The sequence below is a fragment of the Emys orbicularis genome, chromosome 7, assembly GCF_028017835.1.
Source record: "Emys orbicularis isolate rEmyOrb1 chromosome 7, rEmyOrb1.hap1, whole genome shotgun sequence".
Taxonomy (NCBI): Eukaryota; Metazoa; Chordata; order Testudines; family Emydidae; genus Emys; species Emys orbicularis.
In genome coordinates this window covers 36,779,409-36,796,799 of record NC_088689.1, presented here as the reverse complement: position 1 = coordinate 36,796,799, position 17,391 = coordinate 36,779,409, and the positions used below count along the sequence as shown (strand labels likewise).

At 41.5% G+C, this 17,391-nt stretch overlaps 1 protein-coding gene across 2 annotated transcripts in view; it reads right to left on the bottom strand.

The window, feature by feature from the left end:
- PRKG1 (protein kinase cGMP-dependent 1) overlaps positions 1-17,391 on the bottom strand; it is a 944,545-nt gene that overhangs the window by 802,851 nt on the left and 124,303 nt on the right. For both annotated transcript variants that reach the window (XM_065407822.1, XM_065407820.1), the window contains exon 2: positions 9,144-9,310. In XM_065407822.1, coding sequence (XP_065263894.1) covers positions 9,144-9,310 — 167 coding nt within the window. The remainder of the gene's footprint in view (positions 1-9,143; positions 9,311-17,391) is intronic.

The following is a 17,391-nucleotide window of genomic DNA, read 5'->3' as shown; positions in this document are numbered from 1 at the left end:
AGGAGTAGCTGCTCTGGAAAGGCGATTTCATTTTAGACAGATGCTTAGAGCGGGCAACGCAGAAGAAGCCTCAAGACAAAGGATGAAAGCTCTATGATGCACAGCACCCCCAGAAGCACATGCAGTGAGATAACAGGAAAGGAGAACAGGGGGTCAGAGTTCTATACCCATAATGAGATGCATTTACAGTAAGAGACAGAATGAGTGAATAAAGGAAAAAGTGTTCCCCACTAGGACAGCATTGCAAGGAATGTGACAAGTTCAACCATTTTAGCAGTGTGCGCTAGAGCAGAGGAAGGTCTCAGGAAGATTCAGTCAGACTTGTATGAGCTGGGGTGGCATGGCAGAGAGCCGGGATGACAACATCATGACTCTCCCTGAGTCCAAGAGTATAACAGGTTCAGGCCATCGGCACAGGAAAACAACAAAGGACTGTACCGACCTCTATGCGTGCAACAATGTTAATAGGGAAATGCTCCATGCAATTTCAGCTTGAAAGGAAGGCCTCCTGCAACGTGATTCCTTGGGGTGAGTTAGACCCAAACACCCATTACAAAAGAGCAAGTGCACTCTAATAATGTATAATGAGAGCATAATGCAGCTCATAGAAAAATACAAACTCACAGTAACTAACCTGAAAAACAGATGGTGCCATCTGAAGTTTGTGTTGATGGATGGTAAAACACCACAGACTCCTCTTGAGAAATACAGCCATACAAGCCATGGAACTGATCAGGGTACAGCATCAGAATTTTGTAGCTGCAGTGAAAGAAGCAAAAAGGAGGTGTCCCACGGACAACAGAGACAATTTAAAAAGCATATGGGGTTATTTACAAAAGCAATGAGTGCTTCAAGGGAAAGCTGTGACTGGAAGTAGACCCCCACAGTAGAACCTATGTGGTTATCATGAAGGAAAATTCCAGTGGCACTATGTAACCCAGTAAGCAAGAAGCTCAAAAGTCTGCAGAGCAGGGCGTATCATAGCACCCCTACAGGCCTAAGCCCATGTAGACAGCACCATGATGGTAAAGAAGCCATCAGGCAAATTCCATATCTGCATAGACCCAAAGTCACTGAACCGGGCATTGAAAAGATGCCACTATCCACACTTGATGGCCTCTTGCTAGAGCTCTCAAAAGCCAGAATCTCTGTCTGCGATGTGAGGAATGGGTTGTGGCATAAGTCTGATTAAAGGGGCCAGCTTGCTGAAAACCTTTGCAACGCCATTTGGTCACTACAGAAGCTTGAACATGCCAGTGGGTAAAAGCACTGCATCAGAGAAGTTCCAAAGAAAAAACTCACCCGAGTGCTGGAAGGACTGCCTGGGGTGAAAAGAATTGCAGATGATATCCTCATTGTGGGTGAAGGAAGCAGAAATAAACAAGTCCTTAACAGAGGACCACAAGTTTTTCTACAGCAATTCAGGGACAAGAATGTAAAACTTAACCCAGAAAAATGCAAGTCAAACAGGGTGAAGTGAAGTTCATTGGACATCTGCTCACAGCAGGGGGACTGAAAGCAGATGCCAACAAGATCAAGACAGCCAGAGACATGTCATGTCCAGTCCAGCAGATGTGAAAGGGATATGGTGCTTGATGGGAATGATAGATTTTCTGTGCAGTAGCGGAACCCATACATCAGCTCACAAGGCAAGATGTTCAGTGGGACTGGGCAGGTCCGCAAGAGCAAGCCTGTGACAGGCGTAAACAAAAGGATAATAAATGACACTTTCCTACAGTACTACAAGCCAAGAGAGCCACTGACATGCCAGTGTGATTCCTTGGAGAAAGGACTGGGTATGGCTCTTTTGCAAGAGCAGCTAGTTGCTTGTATCAGCAGAGTGCTGTCAGAGACTGAACAAGGGCATGCCCAAATAGAAAAACTTCTAGCTGTGGTATTTGGAGTAGAGTGATTCCATCAGTACACCTATGGCCATACAGTAGTAGTGGAATCAGACCACAAGACCCTACAAACAATCAAAGCAAGGCCCCTTTTAGTTCCCAAAGAGACTGCAGCGCATGTTGATGAGACTCCAGCACTATCAGGTGGAGATCAGCTATTCTCCAGGTGTTACTGGTGTTAGCAGACATCCTGAACGGGGCATAGAAACCCAGCATTAGCGAGATGGGAGAAGGGGCTCAAGACAGAGCTGCATGTTAATGGATTCAATCTCCCAGTTTCTACAGCTGAAGCTGATGGAAATCAAAGAGGCTACCAAAAAAGGACATCCAGCTACAGGCAGTCAAAAGAACAAGATTAGCAGGGTGGCCAGAAGATAACGGTCTAGTACCAGTAGGAGCAGAACCATATTTTCAATTTAAAGACGAGCTGAGTGTTCAGGATGGAATGATATTTCAAGGACAGAGCTATTGTCCCTGCCTCATTACGTAAGGATGTCATGCAAAAATGCATGTCTCAAGCCTGGGCATTGACAGCTGTCTTAGACAGCTTGAGGATGTGTTTACTGTCTGGGAATGAATACCCTTTTATCAAGGAGCGGTGCTCTGTATGACACATTCTGGTCATGTGATAACTGCCAACAGAAAGACTTACCTACCCAACCATGGGAACAGGTGGGAGCAGACTTATTTAACTTCAACAGAAAGCAGTACTTGATTACAGTGGACTAATATTCAAACTTCTGGGAGGTTCATGCCTTGCCTGATACAAGAAGAAAGTTGGCAATTGGCTAACTGAATGCCCTCTTTGAGAGATGTGGCATTCCGGACATGATATTCACTGACAATGGACCCCAATTTGCCTCAGAAGAATTCAAGGAATTGGCACACAAATGCGAGTTTGACCACCACACTTCCTCCTCAGTATACCCACAGAATAGTAGTAAAGGTGGAATCAACCGTGAAAGCATCTAAGGGACTCTTACACACGGCTGTTTCTTCTGGTTCAGAGCCCTTGTTAACATTTTTGGCACACAGGAATACCTCATTAAGAACGTGCCAAAACAGTCCAGCACAGGCACTGATGGGGCAAAGGACCAAAACTCTTCGGCCAAGGGAGAGAGACCTGTTGCAGCCATAAGGATGAAGATAATGTCAAGAGATGGCCAACAATCAGAGGAAGAAGGCGCTAGAGTATGACAGGTCAGCCAAAGACCTACCAGCCCGGGAGACAGGAACTCCTGTGAGGTTGCAGCCATTGGAAACATACCAGAAGGAGTGGACTAAAAGAGTGCAAGAGGTGCAGTGGCACCAAGGTCATACTAGGTGACTATGCAAAAGGGACAAGTGATCCGAAGGAACAGGAGGCACTTACAAGCCAGCAGATGACATGCAGAGAGAGCCTACAGAGATCGTCAAAGAGCCATCCAGAGGCCAACCCCATAGGGAGGAAAGATTCCCCAGAGATTGTTTGCTACACTGGGATACAGAGTTAGGTCACCCCTGGTATGGTCATCTATTGAGAACAAGCTATTTCAGACAATGTAATCAGCTGTCTGTGGTAAAAATAAGACTCTAATTTGGCTATGTGCTAGCAACCTCTGGACAAAGGGACCTGGGGTGGGGGTCTGGGCATCAATTATTTATTTTTAATATACATATTAAAATGTTTGTAAAATAGGGAAGATGTACCATCATGGGACTAGAGTCAAAAGGTCCATGTTTCCTGGAGGGACTGTTATTGACAGAACACCAGGAAAACAGGGAATATGAGCAGTTGTTCTGGAAACAATGCAGACACATGAACAAAGCAGTGCCCAGGGTTTAATAAAGTTTCACTTAGTGAAGCCGAATGCAGGTTGTTTGCTAATCAAACAGGGAGAACAGTTTCTGCAGAATCATTAGTCCTGCCATCCATATAGTTAGGTGGAGGGTGGCATGCCAGGGTGGGGAATGGACAGACTGACTTCCAGTGCACCAGCTAGCACAGATGGAAAAGTAATCTGATATTGATATAGGGCAATAGCAGATTACTTCCCTGCTGGAGCTAGTGGAGAACCAAGGAGGGAATTGTGTCTCAGTCATAATCCCTTCTCTGGGCTGTTCTTGGCAGGTAAAACCACACAATCTAGGCTAAGGAATTTATCAGATCTGGAATTACCTTCATAAAGTGTAGAAAACGCATAGTGGTCAAGCCAGAGTTTAGGAGCTTTATACTCTATCAAGATTCTCAGATCTACAGTGTTCACTCTGGAATTCTGCAAACATATATAGATTTTTTTTAAATGTTCATGGAAAGGGAACTGAAGAAAAATTAGGAACTCAAACTATGGAGCACAGGGACTTTAACTGTCAAAACTCCATTAGATTCAGTGGAGCTAGCATGTTTTATAAACCTCACATGAATAAAAACAAATTGTTTTCAGTCTTAATCATGGAATCACTATCGTTTTTTCATGATAATCAGATATCAATGCAACATGTGGGCAATGTAAGGTTATCACAACGTCCATGAAATGGATAGTATAATGTGTGCAGAAGAAAGTGACAACAAAAGTGATGTGTTTTTCACTACACAGTGTTTAGACTGATGGAAACAGCACAGATGTCTAATACAGGTATTTAAAAAAGTCTGCATCTGAATGTTGAACTAAAAGCTAGAAATAGACACTGCATTAGCTGTTACCTAGTGCTGTACATGAATAACTTCCATTAACATGCATGGGAGTTACAGGCACAAGAGAATTCTAGGGGAATTCTGCTGCACTGCGTGCATGGAATTCACGTTCCCTGCAGATTTCTTTGCCTCCCTGCAGAAAATAATGGGAAAGCAGCAAGAGCAGTCACGCACCCCTCCCCAGCAGCGTGGACACATCCTTTCCAGAGCAGCCGGTGGAGAGGTAAATCACCATGGGGCTGGGGATGCCTATGGGCAGAGTTTGGGGGGTATTCCCCCCAGAGGTAAAATGTGGGGGGCATGCAGAGTCACATGCCACTGCCCCCCCCTTTCTGCAAGTGCAGAGCTGTCCAGGTGAGGGGGAGTGCCCTTCCAGTTTGCTGACTCTGCAGCTGGAGGCCACCTCCTGTGTCCTTGTGCCAGTTGCCCTCCCCTTCTATGTGTCCTGGGTACCCTACATGGCCACCATCCTGTTTTCCGTACAACAGTGAGTGCCAGCAGTGGGGCAGGGATAGTGGGGAGAGAAAGAGGGATGGGGTGGGGGGAGAGAAGGGAATAGAGGGGTGGGGGTAAATCAGAAACCAGCATGTGGTGTCCCCTCAGTTGTGGCAGCAGCAGCAGCGGCGGCAGCAGCTGGGGCTCCCCCATTAAGCAGGCCCATCAAACCCGCACCCCGACAAGCCCCACCCCTGTGTACCTGGATCACCCCAACAAGCCCCCCTGCACCTGGGTCCCCACCTGACTGAGCCCCACTCCTGCAGCACCCAGATCCCCCCTGCCGAGCCCCATCCCCGCACAGCCAGATAACCCCCCCAAACTCCAACCATCTTCACCTAGAACCCTCCTGCAGAGTCCCATTGCCCCTGCACCTGGACTCCCCCCCCCCCCCCAACAAGCTCCTGGAGTTGCCTGCACCCAGATTGCCCCACACCTGGATCCCCCACACTAAGCCCCTCCACACTTGGATCCTGCTGGGCTCAGCCTGCCTGCCCACACCTGGTGTGCCTGGCACAGAGGGGCAGACCCCAGGGTGTGTCTGGGGCAGGCCTGGTCTTGCACTGTGTCAGGGAAGGGTGCAGTCTCACCACCAAGTCCTTGTCCCAGGCACAGGATCTCCCTCCTCCATGCTGCCAGTGGTCTGCACTCCCCACTACCATGCTGAAGCCTCCACAGTTATTTGACAAATAAAATTTGCAGTTTTAAAATATTTTGTGCAGAATTTTTATTTTTTTGATGCAGAATTCCCTCAGGAGTAAAGAATAGAATCCATAAAAAGAACGTTTTCAACATGATTTGAGAAAATCATGTTGATAGTAAACTAATGAAAGATTTCTCCAGTGAAACTTACACATTAAAACTAAAGTCTATAAACAGCAAACAAAAACTTTAAAAAGATTAACTATTAAGATCAGGGCTTTGGAACTGTGCTCCGGCTCTGCTCCAGCTCCAGGCAAAAACCTGCAGCTCCACTGCTCCGGAGCTGCTCCGTGCTCCGCTCCAAAGCCCTGATTAAGATGCATATATACCTAGCCAAAGCAAGCAAATGAGCTTGTGCTCATAACCCTGTTTTGACCCACTGGATAAATCATCTTCCCGCTCCACTGTTTTTGTTGTCACTCACTGCAGTATGTCTGAGCATAGACTGTACACGTTTTGTCATTTTTTGTTTAGAAAAGGCTATAGAGCTATATAAATAAATATTAAATTAAGTTACAAGATCTGCCAAAGACAAACAGACTTGTTGAGAGCCAAAAAGTCATGTCCTCGTACATAAAAGCTGCAGCAGAGACAAAGTTGACCTGAAAACCCCACAACATGGAGGCTTCAGTGTCCTTAGCACTTCTGGTAGGTAAATGCAGCATTTATCGTGGGCAGCCGTAATTAGAGAAATTCTATAACTCTCGTGGAGTAACGTAAGCCCAGGTCTTCCAATAAAGAGTCAAATCCTCTTTAGTATTCCCCAACCAGATTCTGGTGGCAAAATGACAGCCTGAGGAACCTTTTCTTCGCATTCTTCGTGCCTGTACCTTGGCCCCAAAATTTCTCTCCAAGGCACACAACTGGGACCAACAGAGTCAACATTGGTTCTGTAGTTATTTCCTCTCAGATTTGCCAAGGGACAATGCCGCATAGAATGGTTGTCACCAGCCATACCCCTTGCACATAGTAGCAGTGTTGTGTTAGCACAGGTTTGGATTTTGAGCATTTTGGAAATCTTTTGTATTGAGTGATGGCATTGAACAATGCATGCAAAAGCCTACGAACCTTAACTTACCACACTGCTAAATTTAAAACAAAAAACAAAACAAAATAACCCCACACATTTGAAACACGTGTTCTGTTTCAACGTGGTATGTTTTAAAGTTAAGTAAAAATGACTATTTCTGACATCTCATACAGTCAAACTGTTTATTTTTAAATTACTTGCCTTTTCATATAAAATGGGAAAAACATGCCTAGCGAGCTGGTTTTTTACTCTCCCGTTTACTAATTCACAGTGCAGAATATTGTTCTAATGCATAAAATATATAAATATCAAAAGCTGAAGAAATCAAATCTGTGCCTTGAGAAAGGAGTTAGCCTTAAAAGGCTGGGAAAATGAAAGCTGTTTTAGGAAACTGCTGAAGAATTTTGCAACTGGAGAGCATTATTAAGAGTTTGGCAAGAAATTCTGTTTAAACAGCATGGCTTACTGCCTTGAGCATCCTTTGGTTTAAATGAACAATCTAAGTATAGGAAATGAATTCATAGATACATGTTTTCCAGTACATGGTTCAGAGACTTGAACCAGTATGGTATGTACAGTTCAAACTACATTCTTCTTCAATGTTTACCTGGTCTAACAAACTAACATAACTATAAGAGATGTTTCTGACAAGGAATAGGAAAATTATTGTATGCATGTACATTTATTTTGATATACCATAGTCCAGCTAGTACAGCAGCCTGTTTCTGATATTGGCCAATGCCAGGGGCACCTGTCTCTGAAGCCTCTGGTACTAGCCACTCAAACAGGATACTCTATTAGATCAGGGGCAGGGGCGACTCTATGTTTTTTGCTGCCCCAAGCACGGCAGTCAGGTGGCCTTCGGAGGCACGCCTGCGGGTGGTCCACGGTCACTTGAATTCGGCGGTGTTTCTGCGGGTGATCTGCAAGTCCCGCGGCTTCAGCGTACCCGCCGCCGAATTGCCGCCAAAACTGTGGGACGGGCGGACCTCCCGCAGGCACGCCGCTGAAGGCCTCCTGACTGCCGCCCTCAGAGCGACTTGCAGGCCGCTCCCCGTGGCTTGCCGCCCCAGGCACGCGCTTGCTGCGATGGTGCCTGGAGCCGCCCCTGATCAGGGGTTCTCAACCTTTTTCTTTCTGAGCCCCTCCCCCCCCCCCCAACATGCTATAAAAATTCCAGTCCACCTGTGCCACAACTGTTTTTCTGCATATTCAGTAGATTAAAAGCCAGAGCTGGCATTAGGAGGTACCAAGCAGGGCAACTGCCTGGGGCCTCACACCACAGGGGGCCCTCCAAAGTTAAGTTGCTCAGGCTTCGGCTTTCAGCCCTGGGGCCCCTGTGAGTCTAACGCTGGCACTGCTGTCTGGTTTATTTTGGCAGACCCCCTGAAACCTGCTCACGGCCTTCTAGGGTGCCCCAGACATCTGGTTGAGAACTGCTGCATTAGATGAACTCCTGGTATGATCCAATATGGCAATTCCTGTGTTCCCATATAGACACGTGGGTTTTTTTTCAAAAAGTAATATCTTGAAAATGTCACACACTGTGTATGGAAAGTCTTAGAGCAACTCAGGAGTCCCAGGATATGCATCCATAGCCTGCTTTTCAGAGGGGCTGAGCACTGACAGCAAAGGGAGCTCGCAGGGCTGAGCACCTATAAAAATCAGATCACGAGATTCTCAGAAATACTGTGGCTTCCCAAGAGAAGAATATAGACTACCCCCCATACACACTAGTTTGTTCCAAAGAGAAAATACAGTCTTCTTGTTACTTTATTTGTATTATCAGACATTGTGATGAATCTATAGTTACTCTCCATCATTACTCCTAAATAAGAATACTTTTCACTTGCATGGTGCTTTTCACATATGAGGCTCATAGTGTGCATTACAAACATTAGTTAACTTAGCTTCACAGCACTCTAGGAGGTGGAGAAGTAATATATTATCCCCATTTTACTGTCAGTTCTTCTGATCTCCAGTCTTGTGCCTTAACCACAAGACCACCCTTCTTTCATTATTCTCTGAACTTACATCAAGATCTACTGGCATAAACTCAAACTCAAAGAACTTTACGCAGGTTCAGGTCACTGCTAGTGGATCTCAATGTAGGGTCAGGGATTTCGCTCACAATGAATTCTAGTACTAACATTCCAAAAACGAATAGTCCATACAATCAGTCAGTAATCATATCTAAGTAGTATTTCACCTCTTTTTCAAACACTTCCCCTACAGATAAAAATAGATCTGTGCCAGGAAATACATTTTCAGTCTGGGTGCAGGTTGAGAAGATGAAAAGGAATTATTTAAATGGTCAAAGCGTCAGGGTTACAAACCATACCTTCCATGACATACACCAGTGAACCCACATCTCCTTCTTTGATGATGCAACTGTCTTTGCCATATTCCACTGGATACATACAATCCACAATCTCCTGGATCTGAGATAGTTCTAGATTCTTCATGAAGTCATTGTCAAGGATTGCCTCCTTTATTAGATCCTTGGACCTATGGCAAGAAAGGCAAGATTTATCCACTTGTCTGACAATTTAGTTCATTAACAGTATGTGAAGTTTAGCACATTCACACAGTGCCCTGGTGCGCTGATGGATGTATTTGCTTGTAAAGATTCCAATACTTTCCCAAAATATCTGAAAGCAAAGTCCATCTGTGAAGGAATGAAAAATACAAAGGGGTATGTGTGCATGTGTTTGTTAACTTGTGACTGCTTATCATAAATAGAACATTAGATATGCCAAGTTTTGAAGAGAAGTAGAGTTAAATGCTTATAATTGTCATCTCTAAGCTACAGGTTTCAAGTTTATATTGATGTCATGAGAATAATGTAACTACTCTAGTATTTATTCTCAATGTATACAAAACAACAAAAGAGAAATTTCAGATTTTGTGACTTGTAGTTTATTATGTTTGTATAATGACAAAAAAATAGAGAATACAAAAAGTTGCAATAATTTACATGTTGGGCATTCCTTCTGTAGTATTAAGGATATTCCAAAAGTTCATTAAATACAATAGAAAACATTATTACAGAAATAAGAATTAATTTCTTTGATTATACATTAGCGGTGTCTTCAAGGAATTATTTTATTAGCATGTGCAAAAAAATATACAAATTGTTTGGGTTTTTTGCATGCAATTTCTTTAGAAGTAGAAGTCAGAGGTCCTCAGGTTAAGTAGCAACTTTTGATAGTGTTAGCAGGAAAGCAGTTTATTGTCAACATAGACAATATAAAAAGATATAAATTGTTAACCAGATATTTTAACATCCTTATTCTTATAATATTCTGGAATGTATAGCTGACTGTACAGTTTAACCTGTTTTTTCAGAAGTACTTCAGTATATCTGCCACCGCAGAAGATATATTTTCTATGACCAACAGAATTGTTTCTAAATATTTTACAAAGTTTTTACTGAGGTATCATCAACTCCCACTACATGAAGGATCATCTCCTATATTGTGTCCTCAGGTGTAACTGTTAAATAGTACACTATTATTCATGCTCAACATATTTCCCCCCAGATTGTCTATCAAGTCCATCTTAAGCCATCTGTTAGTACAGAGAGTAATAAGATCACTACATTTTTTTTAAAAAAAGCTTCTTAAAGGATTTTGTACAAATGAATAGCTGAGGATGGTATGTGTGTACAAACTAGGGCTTATTTAAAAGGAAAATTTAAATAAGGATCATTTGGAAGCAATATCTTTGTCATTAACCCATCTCTGTTTGATACCTTTGTCTTTAGCATTTGTGGGATCACAGACATATACACTTTTACTCCACATGTTGGCTTTATATAAACATTTGATTAGAGAGTGCAAATGATTTTCTTTTTAGAGAGTAGACACTAACAAAACAAAACTGCTACTATATTTACAAGCAGCTGGGATTTTAAAAGAGGGAGTATTAATGTTCAGTAAGTCAATCACCGTCTGGCATTAGGAAGAGTTATTTTCCTCAAAACCAGTATGCCAGGTCCATGGGGTGAGGAGTGTCCTTCCATGGACGCATATGTGGCAGAATAGTGGACCAAATGGTCTATTGGCCTGTTCCAGGATGACAAAGCCTGTAGGAATTTGAATTTTAAAAATTCACTTCAAAGCCTATCTACAATAAAGAAGATGTAAAAGGTATCTTATTGTATTGAAGAACTTTGATTTGATTAGTGACTCCCTGGGTCTACTTCTGATTTCATTTATACCAGATGATTACTTGATTTAAATGAAGTCTCATGATTTCCTCCAGTGTAACGGACATCAAAATCAGGCCCCTCATCTAAAAGGCTCAGATGGTTCATGCTCTGGGTAGTCGGTTTACTAATATGGTACACCACCAGATAGTCTGTCACTACTATATTCGGCGTTCAGACAGAAGAGCATATTTTAATCCCACTCATTACTGGGCAGATTTTGTCAGTGTAAATTGTCATTGTTCTACTGAAGTCAATATACTTCAGTGGAGCAATGACAATTGAAACCAGCCAAATGATCTGCCCTTCTCAGTTAAATTCATTCTAGTGCTGAGGATCCTCACAAAACTGTATGCATCACTTAAGCTCCACATAAAGTGGAAGCAAGATATGTGGGGAACATGCAAGAATCACACACCCTTGGCATGATGCCAATCTTAGCTTCTCAGCAGCTGTTTGCACACCAATGTGCTGATGGTAGCTATAGGTGGATGATTCACTGCCACCCAGCTCGTCCCATCCTCCCTGTTCATGAGGTGGATGCTTGGTCCTAAAGCAGCAGTGTTGCTTCCACCTTTATCTCCTGCACATTTCCTCAGTGCCGAGTCCAACTATTAAGATACAGCCTACAGGTGTTGTGGGCTGGATCTGGGAGAAGGAGTTTAAGTGGTAGGTAGGACCGTGTGTAGAGTCTGTGCACTGGGGTGAAGTTTACTATATGAAAATATAATCTAGCAATATAAAACAAATAATATATTTCAAGAGAACCACATTTTCTTGAACAAGAGCCCAGGTTGTGGCTCTAGAAGCTTAAAACAAAAATGAAATATAGAAAATATGTAGTTAAAAATATACTGGTTTTGTTGCATTATAGAAATTCTTTCAAAATAAGTCTTGTGGATATTACTCCATATAGCATGTGTGTTGCAAGTGTACTGGGAAAACACAGCTCAACCTTTTGTTAGGCAGAGAATTTATTCTTTAATATCAAATATGGCTTTCAGTCATCTATTTCATTGAAATATTCAAAACAAAACCCTTTACATCAAACAAAAACAGCACTGACCTAATTGATATGTGTAGAGCACACTAGCCTTTTCAGTATGACTTAGAAAAACAGCTAGACTAACTTTGTTGAAAACTTTTTATTTTCATGATATCTAATTAAAGTTAAAATTTCATCATTATGATTACTAGGGCAAGCAAATAAAAACAACCCAAACCACACCTATTCTTTTATTGCTCTTGTTAATAGTAATGAAAGACTATGGAAATTTACAAGGATGAAGAAATGATGGATATTCAGCTTCCTCCCTCATTGGCTCCTCTAGGCTACTGCAAGACTGAGCCTTTGTCATGCTCTCAGAAGTGCAGTTTTAATACTGTGATTTGTCTAAGTAGTGCTTTCTTGGTGTTTCCTACCCCTTAAAAAAGAGCATTTGTTATTAACATTCAGAGTGCTAACAAGTAGAACAGAAGCTTCCATGTTAATCATATCAACTAACATTACATTTACAGACATTTATTTCAGTTTTAATTGTCAAAACAAGACTCTCCTTAATGATAAAATAAGGTCCAATTATTTCAAATAGAGTGATCATAATAAATAAGAATAAGAATATCCATCAAGTGACTGTAGGGAATTCAGACACAGAGTTGGAGCCAAATCTGATCAGTTAGGGAGACAACAGAAAAATTATATAAATTATTGCAGAGACTATGAAAAGTAGGGAAAAAAACTCAGGGGCTCCAGAAGGGGCTCAGAAAGTCTGAATGATAAAGCAGGAGTGGCAAAAGGAGCAGAAAAACCATTAGGAATTATCTTTTGGGGAACAGAAGCCGCAGAGCAAGTATGACATAAGCAAACTACAGGAATTGGTAACATTTTCACACAGACTTCCTATCACCATGTGAGAAAACCTCAGACATAGTATGTTTACAGCATATAAAGGTCCTACTAAGACAGCACATGAAGAAGGATCGCAGAAATTAAGGATGAAGACGACCCACTAAATCACTGAGACATTTCCCTGCCAGTACAGGACACTCTCACGAGACAAAAGATATGCCAAATATTATATTGATAATACTTCATCTTAGCCAAAAGTGAAAAATCAATGTCTCCACAGATTATCGTGGATAATATTGATTTTAATCAGATTTACCCATCAACATATCATTAAAATGGTCATTTTTAGAAGTAGTTAGCCTGAGACAGATATTTTTAGTCGAAGCCAGCAACCACAGTGAGGAGCACCATTTCAGTGTCTGTAAACAGTCTTCCTCTTCATAAAGGCAATCCACATATGAATTAATTAATCCCTCAGTGCTTATACTGGTAAGCTTATGCCAGTGTTCACATCCTATCACCAACTTAAAAAAATAGCTTAAGCAATGTGAATTCCTTTAATCAATGATTTTTTACATCCATCATATAAAATAATGCTCAGCTTGAGCTAATCCAAAATTAAGTGCAAATATATGGTCATGATTACAGTAAGATTTATTCTGTTGTTCCAAGGGGTGGATATTTGTCAGACTGGTAATATAAAGAATTACTCATGCAAGTACAGTACATTCCTAGATACTTAACTTTTCTAGCTTGTCTAATAAATACAGTTTTTATACACTAAAATTAATTTTGGAAGCATTTCAGATAAAAATGTATTTTATATAGGACATTTATCTAAGCATGAAATTAATTCATACACAGCATAATAAACTCTCATTTCCATCACCCATTATTCCTTAATTTTTAGTTTTATAAAATTGCATCAGTCCCTGAACTAACAAAAGAAGGAGTCTAAACTTTTTGATAGAGAAGGATAAACATCCCCAAAGTATATTCTTTTCAATCAAGAGTAAGTGGTTTAATAATGGACAGTTACTGCATTCTCTTTTTATGTTTGAAGGAGACTCACTATTTCATTTGTATTTTCTGATTCGCTATCCCAATGGAGGCCATCTGTAAGTAAAATAAACCTACAATATTTTTAATGGAGCAGGCTATCTCCAGATGACCCCATATGAAGAAGAGTGCCCTTTCATGAATATTTATTTAGTACGGAGTTTAATGGTTCCGAATACTGAGGGACACCTCAGGAGTAGAAAGAAGCACTTATTCATTTTCTTATCAGAGGGGTAGCCGTGTTAGTCTGAATCTGTAAAAAGCAACAGAGGGTCCTGTGGCACCTTTAAGACTAACAGAAGTATTGGGAGCATAAGCTTTCGTGGGTAAGAACCTCACTTCTTCAGATGCAAGTCAAGTCTTGCATCTGAAGAAGTGAGGTTCTTACCCACGAAAGCTTATGCTCCCAATACTTCTGTTAGTCTTAAAAGTGCCACAGGACCCTCTGTTTCATTTTCTTATTACTCTCTAAAGAAAGATACAAGAATAGATAGGAACCCTGGCAATAAGCAGTCATTGTGTTCCGAGGAAGTTCATGATATAATGGAGAAACTATATCAGGAATAAAGAGGGGAAATAATGGCACTCAACAACTCCATGGGTTTCATCTTTTCCAAGTCAATTTGAATAACCATCAAGATAATCAATAAGGCAGTAGGGCTGCTAATTATATTGGGATTCATAGAGTTTGAGAAAGAGTATCTTAAGAAATATTTAAATAATTGTACTATATAAAGGCCCAGATCTTTAGCTGTGGCCTCCTCTCGAGAGAATATTCAACAGTGACTTTAAACCACCTATGGAGTTACCAATCCTGAGCTGCTGTGTGACAGTCCTGTACTCCAGGGTATGTTAGAGTATCTCTAACCTATGTTGCTGCCAAAAGCTCCAAGGAGCCAATATGGCAGTTGAAGACGGCCAGAACACACAGAAAATGCAGTTATACCCATTACATCAGCAAGTGGGAGACTTGGCTCAGAAGCCACTATACTAGGTATATGCCAACAGAGGCTCTCTACACTGGGGTGATCCACCTATGCCAGGTGTAGAGCTGCTTTTTGGAAGTGGCCACCCTTCAGTGCAGAATTTGGCCCAATGAGCTAACAAGCTGTTGATAACACCTGCATAAATGTGAGACGTTTCACTAAAAGAGAAAGATTTACTATAGTGGACAATTCAAAATAGCATGAAGCACTATACAACCTTAGATTACAAGAGAAGTTAATGCTACAGTAATTAGTAATGTACAGAGTAATGCACCAAAACCTCATGTGACAGACTGGGGGTTAATCTGTCAATAATTCACATTTTAGAGAAACCAGAATTAATGGTAAGAATATGATCCCAGTCTCTTGAAACACTGGGCCAAAAGCAGGCAATTAGCCGTCTGCTAGAACAGCAATTTCAGTCCCATACAATAAATAAGAGAACAAAGTTTAATTAACATCCCCAAAGGACTTCTTTCAATGTCAGACCATCACTCAAAGAGGGAGGAAAGAGCAAATGCAAATGTGGATGGAAAGACTCAGCTCCTGCATAACACCAGGGAAATTTGTACTGGTACAGCTGCACCCATCCAGAGCCCTAATGCAGATGTGCTGCATTGGCAAAAACTGGAACATGCTTAATGGAATTTACTCTGTACTTTTTTGTAAGGATTGCACCAGTGTAGTTTACACTGGTGCCAATTTCCCTAATTTAGACAGGCTGTCATTTGTGTGGTTTGTACATTTAGAGAAACAAAGGTGGACCAAGCATATGGGAAGTGAAACAGCACTGTATGCAACCCAGAACAAATTTAGGAACAGAGATCAGGAACATAACTTGGGGCATCCAGTATAAACACACCACCTACACCAGAGACACCTGAAGGGAGGCAGCTAGGGGCAAAACTAGAAGAAAATATATCAGGCAGACTGGCTGGCTAAGAAGACTAGAGAAAAGAAAGTGCCTTTCAGAAGGGAACGTACACCTCTACCCCGATATAACGCGACCCGATGTAACACGAATTCAGATATAACGCGGTAAAGCAGCACTCCGGGGGTCAGGGCTGCGCACTCCGGCGGATCAAAGCAAGTTCGATATAACACGGTTTCACCTATAACGCGGTAAGATTTTTTGGCTCCTGAGGACAGCGTTATATCGGGGTAGAGGTTTATTTTGTATTCAGTTCCCCTTAGGTGTAATTGAAGTATCTGGTAGAGCTTTTCCAGAGAACCAGAATAGTTATGTTGTAAAAGCATTGTTTTAAACTGAACCTCTCTATATACTTAATAAATCTTATTTTTAACTAACTGCTTGACTCTTCAATATGGAAATTCCATGCAGTTCATCACAGAGAGGAAACAAACTTGCCTGGAGCCTACAAAAAATTCTCAGTTAGTGGCTCACAGACTAAGTACCACATATAATAGGGAAGGGCTTGCAGGGCTTTGGGTTACGAGATACACAATAAATGCTTACTGAGGAGAATGGAGTTCAAGAAGGTAAAAATAAAATCTTAAGGTTGGTGAGGTCTCTTCATCTCTTGCAAACACCTCCCTTAGAACCATCACTAGTATCTGTCTTTCTTGTGTTATTACATCACTGTGATGGGGAGGGGGGGAAAAGCCTCACATGAGCCAAATACATTTCATTACATGCAAATAATTCCCTTCAGTTTGTTTAAATTTGTGGTCAAATTCTGCCTTTTTGGAATGGTCTCTGAATACCTCCAGATCAGGAGCTAGGACTGCCGTCCTTTTCCACTTGGAGTCCAACAGACTACTGTAAAAGGGTCGTGCTGTAGGATCAGACCCTTTTAGAGTGTAAGTACTGCAGGACTCCAGGCTACCGCCACAGCATTCTTCTAGTTAAATCCATCACACATGATGTTTAAAAATGAGGACACACATTTTGCTACAAAATTAAAATATGGCAACAAAGATACACATTTTCAATTTACAGTCAGGGAGCAAGTACCAGCAAATGTTGTCTAATCTAGCTTTCCATTAGCTATTCAATGGGACCCAAACTGTCTGTAAAAGTCTCAAAGGCAATTTATAAGAAGTAGAGAAATTTTATTCAAATGGTACCTTGAGTTACTTCCTTTTTATAAGGTATTATCCATACCACAGGTTAATAAACTCCAAGAGAAAAGGCTGGAAAGTGTAATAATTCAGGATGTGATTATTACCAAAATTTACAGAGTATTTTCAAGTTACTGTTATAACAGCTTGCCTACCTGTGACCCTTTGATTTAAGTCACTCATGACATCTCCAAAGCTTTCATCTGTCAGCCCTTCCCTCATTAAAGCCCTGATTCAGGAAAGCACTTAACACACATACTTAAGTCCTTCTCTGTTCAGTACAGTATATTAAGTTAAGTTTATACATGCTATCCTGAAACAGGGCATGCCTACAGAAGATGAGGATTTCTGGTGGTGATTGGCCTAATAGTTACAGATTATGGATTATTTTTCTCTTCAAAAA